Source organism: Apodemus sylvaticus, chromosome 13, assembly GCF_947179515.1.
Source record: "Apodemus sylvaticus chromosome 13, mApoSyl1.1, whole genome shotgun sequence".
Lineage (NCBI taxonomy): Eukaryota > Metazoa > Chordata > Mammalia > Rodentia > Muridae > Apodemus > Apodemus sylvaticus.
Genome location: NC_067484.1, coordinates 42,925,131 through 42,943,315, shown reverse-complemented (window position 1 = coordinate 42,943,315; position 18,185 = coordinate 42,925,131). Strand labels below are relative to the sequence as shown.

The 18,185-nt window shown below is 42.2% G+C and overlaps 1 protein-coding gene across 4 annotated transcripts in view; it reads right to left on the bottom strand.

The window, feature by feature from the left end:
* The window catches only part of Znf608 (zinc finger protein 608), a 107,937-nt gene that overhangs the window by 88,307 nt on the left and 1,445 nt on the right, over window positions 1-18,185 (bottom strand). For 2 of the 4 annotated variants that reach the window (XM_052155438.1, XM_052155440.1), the window contains exons 1-2: window positions 16,900-17,262; window positions 14,687-15,780 (exon numbers count right to left, since the gene is read on the bottom strand). In XM_052155438.1, the coding sequence (XP_052011398.1) occupies window positions 14,687-15,589 (903 nt within the window). In that variant the 5' untranslated portion in view covers window positions 15,590-15,780; window positions 16,900-17,262. Of the gene's footprint in view, window positions 1-14,686; window positions 15,781-16,899; window positions 17,264-18,185 lie in introns of those variants that run through there. The other 2 variants (XM_052155441.1, XM_052155439.1) reach the window with 2 other exon arrangements.

Below are 18,185 nucleotides of genomic sequence, written 5' to 3'. Positions count from 1 at the left end.
CCAAGAATTGTGAAGAAGAAACGGCTGCTGAAATCAAACTTCCTACCTTTCTAGGCTGTACAGCAGCGGTGTGAATGGAACATGCTGGTCTGGGCTTCTATGCACAGTCCACTTCAGCATTCAGTGAGTTAATAACCAATGACCTTAACCATGAACTGCCACCCTTGTGACTGAAAAAGCTTGTTCTGAGCTCAGAGAAAGCTAAGCACACTGAACACAGAACACACTTCTCTTCCAGATCCTCTACCTTCGTGCTGCTATAATCAATTCTTTAAGCTTTTCCCTGCCTATATATAAATATATGTGTGTTTAAGTATATATGAGTGTATGTTTATAAATATAAAATATACATAGATTCTATATTTGGTGATTTATCATTACTTTTAATTCTTTCTTGTTGTTTACTCATTTCCCACACTCCCCCAAAGGGTACTTTGAAATCTTTCCAGTTTTTACAATTAAACCTAACCATCTGGACAAAAATCTTCACATTCACTAAATTAGTCACAGATTTTGTGGGTAAGCTGAGAAACTAAATGCTATGCTCAACGCTAGGATTGAAACCACATCTACCACAGCAAAACACTCTCTCTCCAATAATCTCTCCAATTATGCACGCACATTCAGGCTCAAATAACATGAAGGCGACTCTACTCCATTGCACAGAATTATTTATCCAGTTAGTTTCATTCTTTAGATCCTAAAACAAATGACAATGGACCCAAAATGAGGGAGAGTCCAGAAACCTTTTAGAATTTATGGCAGATGAAAGATAAATCATTACCTATTTCTTCACCGCCATTTAACTCCTTCCTTCTACTGGTATATGGTGGCAAGCCACTCACCAGATTAAAAAGCAATTTGAGGACTTGGAAAAAAAGTTCAGCAGTTAAAAGCCCATACTGTTCGGCCAGAGGTTGAAAGTTTGACTCCCAGTACTCATGCCAGGCTGTTCACAACTGTCTTGTGTCTTCAGTTCCAGGGGAGGAGATCCAACACCTCTGACCTCCTCAGTGAAGCAAACATACACACACACACATACACATATCACCCCACATACACATAATTTTAATAAGTAGAATAAATCCTTTAAAAATCGAGTTGAAGCATTATATACATCCAGTGTTCTAGTAAAGATGTGGGCTAAATAGAAAGTTCAAGTATAAAAGTCTTCTGGCTTCTACAGTGTTTACAACTGTCAGAAACTCCGAGGTGTTTACAATTTAATATATAGACAGCTGAACTCTAGCAAAGCAAATGATCTTGTGTTACCTGATCACTGGGACATAACTGCAGCTAGTAAGAGCTCCTGTCACTTCAAAACTGGGCAGGATTAGCCCACGGAAGTAACTGCAGCTGCACTAGCTCCAGTACCCAGAAAAGATTAGGAAATAATATACACAACCTTGCAGGAGGCTTGTGGATTCATGTGGTAGTCTTTCAAAGTGCTCCGTAAGCCTTTAATATAAGCCACGATAGAAAGTAATAGACTTGGGGTAAGCAGATTTATAAAAATCATTTTCAGAGCATCATGGGTAACAAAAAGAAGCCATCTGAATAGCATATAAAACAGGCTCAATGGGACCAGCAAGACCCAAGAGGAACTCATATTAAGTTATAGGGGTAGAAAACTCAGCGCCTGTCCTCCCCAATTCTTTATCTTACCTGTGCATCAAACTGAAGCTTCAGTAAAGGACGTGTGGTGGTAGAGAAGATGTGACTTATTAAAAGCCTAGCAAGTATTTATACCATGGAGGCAGTGGCAACTGGCAAGAAAAGCTTTCTTTCAGGAAAGGTTAAAGCTGTAGGAACATTCATCTTACACTACTTCTGGACTTTCACACAGGCGAAAGGTTTATTTTCCCTCACACTTACATTTTGATTTGTTAAGTAAACCTAGACTGAGCACACGTTAGCATTTAAACAATGAATGCTCACTGAAGAATCAAATCTAAGTGAGCATTTGAAATGGTTCTGTGTTTTGATATTTTGGGGGCGTGGGAAGGCAGGGGGACAGGTTCTCACATGTACCCCTGGCTGGCCTAGAACTCAGAGATCTACTTGCCTCTGTCTCTCAAGTGCTGGGATTAAAACTAGAAGGCACCACATCTAGTAATTCTTTACATTTAGAACATTTTCATTTAGTCATCTTAGAGACAATGGCGCTTCTGTGGTAAGAGTGAAGATTTATGTCTACAATTTTAAAAGTTATGTTGAATTCTCACAGACATAAAACCTGGTCTCTTCCCTCATTCGTATAGACTAAATTACCAGAAAAGCATCAGATGTAAATAATGGCACATTTTAAAAAGCCACAGATTGTTTGACAGTGAAGCCATTAGGACCTGATCTTTTATGTTTTATTTGTTCCTAACCTCTCCATCCCTGTTATGCGCAAGTCCCTAGAAGAGAGCTATCAATAAAGCTATCCAGTTCCAGTTGAATAGGAAGCCATGCCATGTCGAAGCCATACAAATATTAAAACAGCAGCACCAAAACTTGAGGAAGAAAACAATCAAGATCACCTTAAGCAGACCAGGATCTTGTTAAGCTCCATTTTTTAAAAAAGCATCATGTGGGGCTGGAGAGATGGCTCCATGGTTAGCAGCACCCAGCTGCCCTCCAGGAGGACCCAGGTTCAACTGCCAGCATCGAGGCAGCTCGCAACCATCTCTAACTCCAATTTCATGCCATCCAATGTCCTCTTCTGGTCTTCAGGGGCCTTAAATCTACACATGGTGCTCACATGCAAATTCAGCCCAAGCATAAAACAGTGAAGAATGCATCAAGTAAGGAACAAATGGTTTTTAATGTCCCAGTGGGATGACTTTGGCCGTGGTCAAAGAGATCAGAAGCAGAAAGAAGAAGAAGAAGAAGAAGAAGAAGAAGAAGAAGAAGAAGAAGAAGAAGAAGAAGAAGAAGAAGAAGAAGAAGAAGAAGAAGAAGAAGAAGAAGAAGAAGAAGAAGAAAGAAAACTATTTGGATCTGGTGTTATCAGGAAGTGTAGCTTGTAGACAAAAGAGCAGTTCTCACAAGTTTGATGTAAAAATAAAATAATGAATAAGGAAGTGTTTAGCTTGACACTTCCAGAAAAAGTAGTTTATTGGAGACATCTCTAAGCCTCTCAAAAGCTATTGTTTCTGGTATTTTACTGTCCTTAAAAAAAAAAATTCATCTGTCCTTTTCTAAAGAGAATCACACCAATTTCAGGTTGTGAGACAACAGCTCTTTGGCCCCTTGATTGTATATCACATCACTGCCTTCCTGGAGAGTCCCTTTCTATTCAGAACCATGCCACTACCCAATTAAATAGGGGATGTTTCTGACAAATGTCCCAACAATTCTGGAGAATGTGTTGGGTAGGACCTTGGGGCACCAAGAGCCCTCCACTACCCAGTCTTTTTTCTTCTACTTCCCTCCTGTCTACCTCCCTACTTGACCCTCCCCACTGCTGACTCAACAGACTAGAAAACAATATAGCAAATGTCCTCAGGCCCTTCCTTCTCCCCGCTATCTTAGGGTTTTAATGTCTTGACCAGGCAACGAACCTGCATTCCCACATCCTAGCTCATTTCTTAATAGTTTAAGACATGCTCTTGGCTAAGCAGCCTCACCATTAAATAACTACAACACAACCCTGGGCATTCAGTTCCTGTACTATATAGCCTCATACTGTCACCTACCAGTCCAAAGGATTGAGTGAAGAGTAAGTCTTAGTTTGGCAACAAATGGTTTGTTCTAAAATTCAACCATTCGGTCATTTCTGTTGTGGTTGTCATTGTTGTTGCTGCTGATGCTATTACTGCTGCAGTTGCTAACAGCTTGGCTGCTAACCAGACCAAAGACTTCTAAGTTCGCCCACAGTTTTGCTCTCCCAATGGTTAAAAGGTAATAAGCTCATTCAGAGTTTATAAAACTATGCACCATCAACAAAAGCCTGTAATGCTTCCAAGATGCACAGTGGCTTCCAGACACACAATGAATAGCTGTGTGCAGCAGCCCCACCCCCACCCCCAAACACAAATGCCAGGCCCCAATTAAGCACCCTGGGGGCCTTCAAAGCAGTTATGCTAAGTTGCAAATACAGCAAAATCCACTTGAAATCCAACTATCCTGTGTCCTTTTCCTCCCAAGGTAGGGAGAGACTGGGGCAGACTGACCTCATTAAGGGGTAATTAGTGAACCCCAGGACTGGAGGGGCTAACACAGTCATGCCGATTGTGAGGTTTCAGTATGGTGATAACAATGGTTTTTAAGCTAGGGGATCTCCACAATCTAAGAGGCCCATGTTTTAAAATTTTAGGGATTTCAATCTGCCCATTTTGTTTCTTTTTGCTACCAAACATTAAGGAAGAAGAAAGGAAGCCACACAATAGACTCGCCTGCTGCTTTTATGGAGTTTGTACGTAGTTTAAATAAAGGACTTTTGTAAAAATTATTTGAGCCATTTCTGTTTCATAGATAATAAACATTAGGAGTTTTGGTAAAATCATCTAAGTAATTTATATTCCACATATGATAAATAATGTAAAATAAGACCTGTTTAAATGCAGTGAAATAAACACTTCTCTTGATTGCAGAGATTGAAAATAGCACATAAAAAGGAGGGTTTAAAAAAATTCAATCAACATGGGGCCCTTATTATTATATGACAATGACCTTGAAAAGACAATGGATGCCTCCATTTACACGGGAAAGCTGTTACTTAGAAACCAACAGAGCGACTTGATCAACATAAGCTCTTTACCATCAATAAAATCCTTCACACCTCTTTAAAGCCCATTACGTCTGTTTGTATCAATCTGCCAAGATGCTTGAGGACGGAACTCTACTATAAAATGTGCCAATAAATTCAGCTGTTTACATCTTTTTACCATCGAGAGTACCACCTCTACACCAATGCTAAGCCGCGGGTCCACTCTTACATGTACTAAAATTATCCAGCACGGTGTGTGAGAAAGTTTCCAAGAGATGTAATGAAATAGTGTTCTTAATATCTCTTTTAAGGCCAAGATTTAAACCCTTTCAATATTGCCACAGATCGGTTGGATCAACAACTTGGTGAAAATTCACTGAAGAGGAGGTAATAGAGCGAGGAGCACTGACCGTGTGAAGATTTCCCCCACCAGAGAGCCAACCACTTCCGCATGGGCACTGGCGGCTTAAATCATGGGACTCCATGGATGCGGGACCCAAGAGCTCCAAGTTTTGCTCCAGGGACTTAAACACAATTTAGGGTATTTGTAAGTACCTACAATGGCATCATTAACATAACCCTAATTTTCAAGCCAGGGCGACCCTATTCCTCTATCTGGGGCTACAGCTTTTGGCCATATAATGAAATCATTTTTAAAAGGTAGCAATGTATCTGGGCCAAATAAATGTAGCTATGATATATTTAGAAGTCAATTTGTATTTGTATCTATTAAAACGCTCTACAAGGGCCCCTACTTAGCTTATTTTAGAAATTCTACTTTTTTTTTCTCAAAACTTAAACATATGCAATACATTCTGGGAAATCTTGAACGATGGCTGGGAGGGACCCCTAACTGAAGGAGTCCTCTTGCTTTAATATACCCACATATGACAGTGGAGAAGGACATGCGACTTATGGCAGTCATTTCTAACAGTAGGTAACTCTTCCTCTTCAAGTTCCTCTCCAAGGACTAAATAAATAAATAAATAAATGTTGAAGGGCCTGAATTTTTTTCTAGATGTGTGCGTGTAAGTAAAACAGCAGTCATAATGTGGAAATTTCAGTCACATTTTACAACTAATTGGAAGCAGATTAGAATTCTGCCTCAGGGGAACGTTGTCAGACTAGAAGCTGGAGCAAATGAAGAAAGAGGTGAAGGCGTCCTGAAGAGCTGACAGATTTACTGTGCTCAGGGCCATAAACGGGTCCCTGGCTGCAAGGAGGGTGAGTCCCCGAAGTCCAGGAGCGAGCAGCGCGCCCCTAAGAGCCCAGGCCACGCCCCCAGGGAACCAGGCTGGTCTCTGGTCCCCCATCACAAACAAAAAGTAAAGTGGGGGAGGGGAGGAAAAGGGGAAGCAGCCCGTGAGGGTCGATAGAGCCATGAAGTAGTGGAAACAGCTGCTGGCTTTCGACTTCAGTTGTCTGGCATCTGCTTCGCCATGACTGAAAAGGCTGGGGGAAGGATTTGGGCGAGGAATGAAAATGGAGACAATTGCCCAAACGGAGCTGGATGCATGGAGCTGGGGGTTGGGGGGAGACCAACAGCTCCCTGGTGAAATCCTGTTGCTCCCTTTGGGCAGCCTCAGCCAGCGCACATGAGAGACATAGCTCGTATTGTACCTTCGAGCAGTTGACAGGTCTGGGGATGCTCAGAGCTTCTCCATCAGTTAACCAAGCCGTCAGTTTGTCTGGTTGACCGGGTGGCCATCGTTCGTCTGTGTTCGGCTCAGCCTCCACACAGCTTCACACCGAGTTAAAATGGACTACTCTCTCTTTCACTCCCTGGGATTTTTTTTTTTCCTTTTTTAAATCGCCACTGCTTTTGGACTAGGTCAAGGGTCAGGTTCTATTTGCTGTTGCCTATTTTCCCCCTAGCTGCCTAGACTAGGTCCTAACTTCATTTCCATCACAAAGGGAACTGGAACCAGGGAACCCAGAACTAAGTGCCATTGTGCTGATCATGAGCCCATATGGAAAGCCCAGATTTGATAGCGTTGGTTATCCATGCACTGTGGTGAGCCACATGCAAAGAAACAGTTCCCCGAGAAGAAGGAAAACCCAAGGTTTCATTCAGGCCTTCCAAGTCAAACATTATTGTTTTTAATATGAGCTATCCATAAAATCGGTGAAGGAGATGACAGGAAATTCAAAAGTAAGCCGGGTCTGGCTGAGCACAGTTTGAAAAAGGAAAGGAGGGGGTGGAGAGGAGGAGAGAGAAATGTTCTCCAAATCCCCCTCCGATTTTCAGTGAAGAATGAGCTAAACTGTAAAATCAGCACAGGAACATAAACAGTGATTTTACGCTAGTGGAATTCCGAGGTGCGGTAAGGCCGCTACCTAACCAAAGGGCAGCCCTCCAGCATGGGCTGCTAACCTAGCAAGGAACAGCTTGGACATGACCTTTAAACCCTCAGTGACTAATGTGGAGGACACAGAGGTGTAAGGAAAGCAAGCACCCTAAAAGCCAGATGTGCTTTCCAACCCAACAGTGAGTTTTCTTTAACCAAAGGGGAAAGCAGTGACTTCCAGGAGTTTACGAAAGTGTGACCAACTGGAACTTTGTCTTCTGTTGCTAACTGAAACATATAAAAGAGTCCATTTCTTAAGACGTATTACACTTTTTAAAAACAAATAAGTTAATAAATAAATTTACTGCCACATGACAAAAACCAGAATCAAGCTCACTGGTACAACCAAATCGGTACAACCAAAGACCTAGCTATTATTTCAAACTGTCAAGGGAAGGCAGTAAAATTGCTACCAGGTCTCCTTAAGTTACCCTTCAATAAAAAGAAGCCATTGGGGAAATAAGAGGAAAAGAAAACACATCAAAAACCTTAAAAGTCCCTTTAAGTAAAATTATACGTCTGTGTCACCATGCCATCTGCTCTCTGGTTAACATAATAAGCCCATTCTCAACCCTAAATATGTGCTTTCTAAGGCCGTCATGAAAGACACAAAAATATAATCGATGCTTTTATTTATCCCTAAACTGTGTCACCTATGTTCATAAGGCAGTATTGGGACATACCTAAATGTACAATTTTTCTTGGGGTTCTAGCAGACACTGAAGAGCCCCAGCACAAACAAAGCTAGGTGGCTGAGAGTCATAGTGAATAATAGTCAAATTGGGGTCCAGATGACCAGATGGGAGAGAAGAGAGAGGCTTTGAAAAAAAGTCTCCAGTGATGCCTGTTCACTGTTTCAAACCCGCTTGTCCTAATCTGGACACCCTACCCGTTGAGTTCTCTATTAGAGCTAGAGCAGAGATATTAAGTTTTCACTTAGCTTCCCTTGGGGTAAAGGACTCCTTCTTAACTATCTGATGAGGTTCCTATAGTTCAAGGCCCACTGGCCTACAAAGACTCAAGCAATTGCTTTGTGGTCACGTTAGTCCTTGAAGCAGAATCCATCATCTCTTCTACTGCATTCCCAAAGGTATTCCTAAGCAAAATTCAGCAGGTATGTAACATTCAGCTTCCAGAACAAAGTGCCAGCCTCATCATCTTGAATTCCCCTGAAGCTCTCAAAATAACATTACAAAACAGCCCAACTGCTGGTCAGACAGCTAAGAGTGGGTTTAACAACTTTTCATTCCATTGCAATGGCTTTGTTACAGTTGCCAAAACCTTTAGCTTGAATTGAGAAGTTGTTACAGAAAGCAGTCACTAGTAAAATTTCAGTAGGGAGACAGAATTGGACCCAGAGGAAAGAGAAAGAATCTCTCTCTCTCTCTCTCTCTCTCTCTCTCTCTCTCTCTCTCTCTCTCTCTCTCTCTCTAGCAGAGTGAAATGCAAAATTAGTGGTGCTTTTATTTATTTTTAAATTACATTTATTTGCTTATGGGTGCATCTGCCTTGGGCATGGGTGTGTGCCCCTGCCACAGGACACATGAAGAGAATCAGAGGACAAATTATAAGAGCTGGTTCTCTCTCCAGTGTGGGTCCTAAGGAACAAACTTGGGTCCTTAGATTTGGTGACCAGTTCCTTTATCCTTGGGGCCATCTCAAAACCTTGGTTTGTCATTCTGGTTTGCTTGTTTGTTTGTTTTGTATTTTAAGAATAGAGCTCACACCACACAAGACTACCAATCCAACATCTCTATATGCAATTGCATCATTTATACTCTCAGACCTCTATAAAAGACCCCTTACCAGGCTCCAATATGATCCCTACATGACTTTCTCTGTGACTACCCAAGGCAGATTACACCTGTTCCCTATCCCTACCATATTCAATGACCCAGAATCAGGCATGTACAATTCACTGGTAACAGTCCTAGCAAAGACATGACAGATATTCCACTGTGAAGTTTCAGCCAAGGGAAGCCCAATGTTTCCTTAGTTCTGGCTTCTACATGACAGAAGAACGCTCTACAGGTGACTTAGAAATAAACTGTTTAGTATCCAAGCTACACCCTTGATGTTCAGATTGCTGGCAAGTTGAGAGTGCTGGCAATCAAACTCTGTTGTGTTACCGTAATTACTATGACAAACTTCCCAATGCTTAATATTAGAGAATGGAAAAAGTATGATCCTTCCGCCGCTTCTACACCTCTAGAGTGTGTTCAACATGGCAATTATCCCCGTTCAAGCAGCAGAGTTTAAATTGCATTGAAACTCAATTATACCCATGACTTTTTAAAACATACACTTCAAAAGGCAGGTTTCACCACACTCAAATCGCTGAGCAAAATCTCTTTCCCAGCTTATAAAAAGAGAGATTTTTATCCCCCTCCCACGAGACATCTTCAAATACAAAACTGACTTCCCTGAAGTTTTGGATCTACTTTTCTATTTTTTCTTTTTTTGGCCTTGTGAATGCAGGAGGAAGGCAGGAACAATGTGGCTGAAAGAAAAAAAAAACCCACCAGATCTTAAAATAAACAAACACTTCAACCTGCCACTTCTCCCAAATGTCCTTACCAACAGCCTCAACTGCCACCACCTTCAAAGAGCAGAACAGATACTTCTTAACAAAAACACTTTACCTTGCTATTCTTCAGTAGTAAATTTATGATTTAAGTGCTTGTAGCTAAACTAGCTTTCCAATTATCACGGGCCTCTTAGGATAAGCAAGAATGCATTATGTGCTAATGACCACAACCAGGGGTCCCTTCTCCACTCCTTTGTCAGAACCCAAGCAGATACCCTGCAGCTTCACCATTAACATGTCTGTTTCCTGTCAGCCCACTCAGAGATAATGTCATTTATCTCAGGAAGGCACAAGCCCAGTCATTAGCTTCAATAAAAGACCTCAAACAAAGGCCAGATAATGTTTTACCCAGGGTTCCCACTAAGCCCAGAACAACGAATACCTGCCTCTCCTCGGAGCCAAATACTCAAAAGTTATCCTTAAAGAAGTGTGTGGGCGTTTATCCAGGATTCGAGAAGGTATCTCTGACTGAAAGTATGACCCGTGTATAGTAAACACTAGTGCCCAGCACTATCACACAAAATTAGTTTAATGAAGAGTGATGACCAGGGTTAGCCCTGGGGAGCCTTTCCCTTATAGCCTCCAGGAGGAAAATTGACAGGATCATTTAGATCTTTAAGGTACTGACCCCCTCATTGTGAGGGCCTGTAGAAACAGAATAACCCATTGGAGGAGGCCAATAGCTGAGCTTCTGGAAACCCTTCAAAAAAGAGAAAAAAGTGAAACTGGTTAAAAGAAACGTGGGAACACATGTTTTCACAGTGGTGTGTGTATTACTGCAATTTCAACTTTCTATGAAGTACCAGGTGGAGTTTAAAAAAAAAAAAAAAAAAAAACACAGACATCGTTAAAATTGAGGCAAATCTCAGCCATTCATTCAATCCCCGTGTTTCATGCTAGAAACGAAGAACAGATGGTTCTTTCCGTGTTGTTTGAGTCCGGTTATTGAACACCTCCGTGGCTAGGGAGATTTCTGCTTAGCACTTTCAGCATTCACTCAATTTATTAACTATAAAAGTGCTGCTTAGGGAAAAAAAAGTCTTTATAACACTCTAATTAAAACCATCTTGCACCCAAACAATTTTACTTGAAGAGCATATTCTTAACCTTAAGACATTTGGACCCTCACCCCTCCCCCTCCCCTTCTCCTACTAGTGTTATGGGCTATTTGCCAAGTTATTAAAGTAGCTGAATATTATCTTTTTTTTTTTTTAGGTCAATCTGGAGCAATTGTGTATACTTTCACGGGTTTTTTTTATTTCCCTCCAACAAACCTAACAGATTTCAAATGTTCAGTTCATAATTCATTTATGGACCCGATCACACCAGTACTCCAAGATTCATATGTTCTCACAGACACCTCTGGACAGACCCTCTGTTACCCTCCCAGGCTGTCTATTGGAAGGAGGATCAGTGTTGAAAGGAAGCTACCTTTGGCTAAATCCATATGTAACTTTCAAAACAGCACACTGTCCACCTACAATGGTCTCAGTTGTTTCATTAAAGCAAGTGACCTTCCTGCCCTTTCATTCCTTCATAGATCAAATGCACTCCCTAATTCACAGGACACACTCACTATATTATGGGAGTAGGGGAGGTAGCCACAAAGCCATTAATCAAAATATGTTCTTAAACTGCTCACACTCACTTAGAGAATGTGTCAGGATTCCCTAGTGACGTGTAAAAAAGGCTTCAACAAGAGAATAAGACAAAACGAATGGTATCTTATTATAGACAAGTCCATTTATAGATACCATTGTTCAGAAAGCAAGGCCCATGGAAATGAAAAGAGTTTATCTATTACAGAAATAAACCCTTCTTGAAATATATACTGAATAGTATCCTAAGACACAACTATCTGGCTTTCATTTATTTCTGTTTAAGTGTCAATTATTTTTTAGGACATTTTTTTCTTGTATGTTTCCCAGTATTCTAGTGATTAAAGAATCCCAATGATTTTAACAGTACTTAATATAACTATTTAAATCACCCCAATAGTTCCTTCTCTGATAAATCTAAACTGTAAGACAATGAAGAGAGATATGGAAACAGCTTCAGTGCAGGACCATTCAGCTTTGAGAGGCAGGAGGAAAGTGGAGAGGCAGGTTCTAACAACCAAAAGCCAACTCATCAAACCTACTTAGGCAGACATGTCACTAGTGGCTTAACCACAAAATGGGCTATAGAAATACAGCTCACACATCTTGGAACTATGGTGTGTTTTGATTTTTTTTCACGTATTAAGGGAGTGGCGAATTTTACAACATACTTGTGGTTTTCACATAAAGGAGCCAGAACACTCATTGATTTAATTAGGTTTCATAAGGTCCAATTTATCATGCTTTACATGACTCTGTGTAGTGAAGAAACAGAATAAACAGACCAAAAATAGACATTTAAGTGTGCTGTGAAAATTAACCAGTGACAGCAAGTCTTGTGAATCTCCTTTAACCTTCCAATCAGAAAAAAGAAGAAAAAAAGAAAATCAAAAAACAAAAAACTTGTTCTCCCCTCACACGAGAGAAGATGATTGTTGCATCTTTATTCTTTAGTAACCTGGTTCTTCAAGGATGCTGAACTTAAAACATATAGAATGTTTACTAAAAACTTCTTTAAAGATGTGTCAGATAAGAGGCATGTTTTCAAGTGAAGTGTGCCCTACTAAGTCCCTGCTTCCTAAACAGGCATCCTCCTGCCATTGTATTTTCTAAAACAAAGCCTAATTTGACATCACTGATACTTAGTGGAATCAAGCTTCTCTCTCTGGGTGGTATCATGCCAGGGAGTTGCCATCTCTGAGAGACGGGGATGGATGTATTATGAAGGCATTTGGGGGCATGGGGAGGACAGTGTTTAAGGAACAACGTTTAAGATCCCAAGCCAGTACCTACCTCAGCTTGACAAGAGTGCCTAACAGTATAGGTTCCAGGCCCCTGATGAAACCATCCTAAAATGATGTCTGGGCCAACTCTGGTGGCTGAGGTTGGGGCATAGCTTCCACACTGCAAGGCAACGTTCTCTCTCTTCCCTCCCCCACCTCCCCCCTTACCCCCACCTCCAGCATTACTTGTTTGCTCTTCATTAATGGAATTCGTATGATGCCATTGATAATACTTCTCTGCCTGGAGATGCACTGCCTGCGTGTGAACAATTCTCCATTCTTCAGCCACTTCCCTGTGCCACTGGGAAGCAAAAGGAACACAAACTGGAGAACCGACACCACGCACTAATCTCAGTTACCATGACAGCAGCCTTTGAGATCCTGAAATGTCCCGATCGCCAGCTAAACAAAATTGTTGAATGTGAACATTTGGCTGGAAGATTAAAAGGCTAAGGGGAATGCGAAAGGCCAGAACCTCCCACATTCCCAGCAGCCCATGGATCCAATCAAATAGCTCTGACTCTTTAACCACCGCATTGTGAGCACTGGATTAGGGCAATTCATCCAGATAGTTAAAGCAGATTAAAGCTGCAATTTGAAGACTATTGGCAACAAAAGTAAATGCCCCACTGTACTAAGTAATAAGAAGATTTCAAAATGTCTTTTAGTGGAAATTATGTGAAACCACACATTTAAAGTAAGAAGCGAAGCCCAAGATTTTTTTAAGTTGATTTAAATTCATCAACGTAAAAGGCTAAGAGGATTTAGACTCCAAAAGCAATCAGTAGCCTTTTGCGAGTTTGACAGTGTTGCCTGCACCTTTCTCTGCCACCATCAATGTTTACAATCAGAACTTTATTCCTATGTTCGTTCCAACTTTTAATTCTGAGCACCCGAAGTTGAAAATAAAAGGAATCAGAGAACTGTGAATTATTTCAGGCGGAAGTAATTCCCAGGACACTTCTTAGCATCTTTCCAGCCAGCAAGGGCAAAAGAAAAAAAAAAGAAAAAAGAAAAAGAGAAAAAAAGAAAGAAAGAAAAAGAAAAAGAAATAAGAATAAAAAGAAAAAACTCACATCACATAATAAGCATAGTTAGAAGAAATCACATTAATACAACCGCTTGATAGTAACACTACATCTGCATGCTACAACTTGTGGAATGAGTCTAAAGGTTAATTTCACAGAAACACCACTCTCACCTCCCAACCAATGAGCCTGGTGGACACACACCCATCCGTTCCCAGACATTACCTCAAAGCAACTGCATCCCAGACAAGCAAAGGAAGCACTGAGGCCTTCATGCCTAAGCAAAGTTACACTGAGGCAGGGTTTTCCAAGACAGGGTCTAACCACACACTTTAAGACAATCACCAAGAAGAGTACAAGGGTCCCAATGGCCCAAGTCAGGCATTGTTAAGCCACCGCAGGCTTCTCTGCTACCCCGATGGCCCCCTTGGTTGGATCCTCGCATTTCAGGAACACAAGCCAAATGTGCTTTCCGATTCTTACTTACTAATCTTCCAGCTGCCCAGGCAAGCTAAATACCGAAGTGATAACAGTCTCACAGCTCTAGATGCAATGGGTGAGAGAGCAGAGTGTCTCCACAGCCAACAAAATCGGCACAGTTTGACTGCATAGTTACAAAGTCAGTGATCTATACTCCCAGCCTGGAGTACATCCTTTGACGGAACTATTTGGGGGGAAGTAACAGAACGATGAGTGTAAAACAATAAAAATAAATTTTAAAAAATGCCCTACACACTCCTCTTCACAGAGGGAACTAGAGCCCTATTCCTAAGGACACACTGTTAACAATAACACAGACGACAATTCTCTTTAGGGAAGAAGCCAAGACGAAACTCAAGCTAGTGCCGCAGCAGGTTTTCTGGTCACAGCACACACGGACAGCTTGCTGACTTCCCGGGAGCTCTTACTAGGCAAAAGGCAAAAGGCACTTGGGGCATCCAGAGCCTCCCACCCTATGACCTTTCAAAAGCTGGCACCACAAGCAGCAGAAGCAAGAACCAAACACTGCACTCAGGATGCTAGTATCCATAAAGGATGAACGTCATAGAAATCTCTCAGAGAACCCGAAAGCACTAGGAAGTGTAAGACACCCGGAGGCACATCCCACAACCCCAAACAAATGCACACAGAGCGATCGTATCCTACCTTCTCGGTTTTCAGTTTCTTAATTCGCCTGTGGCTCTCCTCCTCCTCTTCTTCCTTCTTGACCAGCATAGAGTTTCCCATGAGCGTTGAATCCGGAGCAGTTTTGCTAACTTCCCCTGCAGCCCCGACGCTGCCACTCCCAGCGCCCCCACAGTGAAAGGGGCTCGCGCCACTTCCATTGCTCTTGGCCCCAAAGCCATAGAGGTGACCACCGGAGGGGGCCTGGCCTCCGCCGCCATTCTGGTGGCCCTGCAGCAGGTCGTGCTTGTCTTTCCGGGATCTCGCAGCATCCTTATCCCGTTTGGCGCCTCGGCTGCTGTGGCTTTTCCCTGGCTTCTCTTCCTTGCTTTTCCCACAGGAGCCTGCCCCCGCGGTGGCAGCCGAGGTCCCGGTGCTGGTACCGTTGCTGTTTGGGTTGCCGCCGCCGCCGCCGCTCACACTTTGACCCAGCGCTGAATTCATGCCAGTAGCCTCTCCAGGGCGCCCTTGGACTTCCTGCCTCTTGCCAGTGCTGCTGATCTCGGGAATTCCATACAAGGCAGCAGAAGGCAGAGATTTATTAGCATCCTTAGAAGTTTTAGCCCTTTTCACTTTTGATTTGCTGGTCTCTTTGTGTGAATTCCCCTGGGGAGCGGAGGGCTGAACAGAAGCAAATTTTAGGCCATCAGCTAAGGCTGAGGTAGAACAGGTCCCATTGGAGGCCGGACCTCCACAATCCTTAGTGTTGTTGGTAGTGGTGTTGGTGGAATTATTCATCTCAAATTTCTGTCTGTCCTTTTCCAAATCGGCGTCCAAATCAATGATTAAATTTCCAACCCCGATTTCCCAATCATCGCCACTGTCATAAGTATCAACTGTATTTGGATCCACACCTTTTCCTGCAGTCGAAACGTTCACGGACATCCTGAAGATGAGCTCAAGAGATTAAAAATCCGATGAACTTTCCTTGAGAGATGAGGGGACATTCGTTTAGCTCCTCTGGGCTTTCTTGTAAAAAAAAAAAATTTTTTTTTTCTTCCAATTTTTCTCTTCTCTTTCCTGCCCCCAAACTGTGTCCAGGGATCTCACTCTTTTCACTCCAAGTCCACCTTCTCCTGTGGAGGGGGAAAAAAAGTCCAATATTTCTTGTCTGGGTATTACCGAAATATAAAACCATTAATACTGGGGAATTAGTAAGGGGCACAGGGAAGAACAGAGGGGAGGGGGCTCATTATTGTCTTCACAGTCCAATACCATGTTTAAAGGAAAACAGCCAGACTTGAAAAGCACCCCCCCACACACAATAAGCATCTTCCAGTAGCTAAAAACGAAAATCCCTCTAAACAGCAGGGGGATAGCCAGTTCTTTAAAAGCATTAAAATATCTCCAAGGATCTGATTCAAGCCCAGAAAGGTTTTTGTGGCTTTTTTTTTTTTAAAGTTGAACATTTTTATTTTCGCCTGGCACATGTGCTATTTCAACCCCAGGAAAAGATTCTGGACATTCATACAAGAAAAACACCCTGTTAAACATCCCCTAAACATGGTCTGGGTGTTTAATGTAAAAACAAAACAAAACAAACAAACAAACAAAAAAAACCCAAAAATCCCAGGCCCTCAAAGTTCTCTAGGACTAGTGTTCAAAATGATGTCACTAAGTTTTCCTGATTTCTAATTTTAATACTTCTTACAAATTGCCTAGACAATCAAGGTTTTGTTCTTCACAAGAAACAGAAAAACAACAGTAGTTCCCCTCTCTCTCACACACACCTACCACCCCCCTCCCAACAGCTACACCCTCTATGAAATAAGCACAGACCTCTTTTAAGAGTATTTTTCTCAGTAAAAAGACAGTATGAGAGGAAAGGTTCAAGATCTACCTTTTTGAGAGAGAAAAAAAAAAAAAAAGGAAAAATCCATTTAAATAATCTTGCCCTACCCCTGGGTCACAGAACTGCTCAGTCTGTTAAATATGGTGCTACTGACTGTAGGGAAACTGATTAAGACATACACTTTAAGTGGTCTGCGCCAAGGTGGCCTCAGTGACCACAAATGAGTGTATGTTTGACAAAGAGCAGTTAAAACAGTTTTTAAAGGGATCAGCCCCCTTTTAACAGTTGATTGTCAAGAAAATAAATAAATACACACACACACACACACACAGAGAGAGAGAGAGAGAGAGAGAGAGAGATAGAGAGAGAAAGAGAGAGAGACAGAAAGAGAGAGAATGCTTACCTTTAAATCCTTTATCATTTTTTAATTAGGCCGGCAAATCAAAATAGCATTTTTCAGTCCACTAGGCACACAGCCCTGTGCCTCATTTTACTTAAACACCAAATGATCAAAAAGGAAGAAAGCAAGGGACACATCTCAGCCAAAATAATCACTCAGTAACATTATTCCACTTCCCCATCCCCCATTTGGCAAAAAGCTCCGGAGTCCTTTTCTCCTTAAAAAAATGTGTCACTGTGCAGCCGGGAGATGCCTCGCATTCACCACCCAAGCACCGAAGGGTGTTTTTCCTCTTAACAAGCATTCAGAATAATAGGGTGTTGAGAGAGAGAGAGGGAGAGGAGAGGGGGAGGGGAGGGAAGGGGAGGGAGGGAGAGAGGGAGAGAGAGAGAGAGAGAGAGAGAGAGAGAGAGAGAGAGAGAGAGAGAGAGAGAGAGAGAGAGAGAATTAGAGAAAAAACTTTTCCGAACTTCTCATTCCGCTTTCACTTGCAGACTTCAGAGTCACCGTGATCAGTAAGTAATGATCTCATGTAGCAAACCTACAGGCGTCCTCTAGTAACGAGACAGAATGTGCTAACATCGGGATAAATTAGTGAAAGGGAAGAAAGAAGAAGAAAGGACTGAAAATCTGGGCTGGATTCCGCCTGTTAGTCGGGAAGTGGCATTTTTCCGCTCGCTCGTCCTGACATTTGATTTCTCCAACTAACTTAAGGAGGGGGTGAAAGGATGGGGAGGAGGAGAAGGAGGAAGAAAGGGTGGGATGTGGAGCCGGGCTGGAGGAGAAAAAGAAAGGTGTGGAGGAGAAGGAGGGTGCAGACGATGCAGGGAGCTGATAAACCAGTTAGAGCAGCTTTCGCCCGGGGCGGGGGGCGGTGGAGCCGGGGAAAATAACGGCGCCTAAAAGGGGCTGTCTTGGAAACCTGAAGGATGTGATGTTTTCCTGTTTTATGTTGTTTTTGAGAAAAAAAAGAACCGAGTTCTTAGAATAGTCCCCGAGGAGGGGTTAAAATCCTCCGCCGAGCAAGCCGATCTGTCATGTGGTAATTCGATAATTAGAGTCAAAAAGGTTTTTTTGTTTTTTGTTTTTTTGTTTTAAAGGCGACCTTTCTCCAGGACAATTTCTCTTTCTCTACACTCAGCAAACAGTGCGTCTCTATTTTTTTCCTCCTCTCTCCACCTCTCGCCCACCCCCTCCTGTGTTTAGTCAGATGGCCTCGGAGCTTGGCTTAGTATTTTTAATTAGCTGGCGTTTGGAAGCTAAAAGCAGTAATGAATTGTTGATGGATT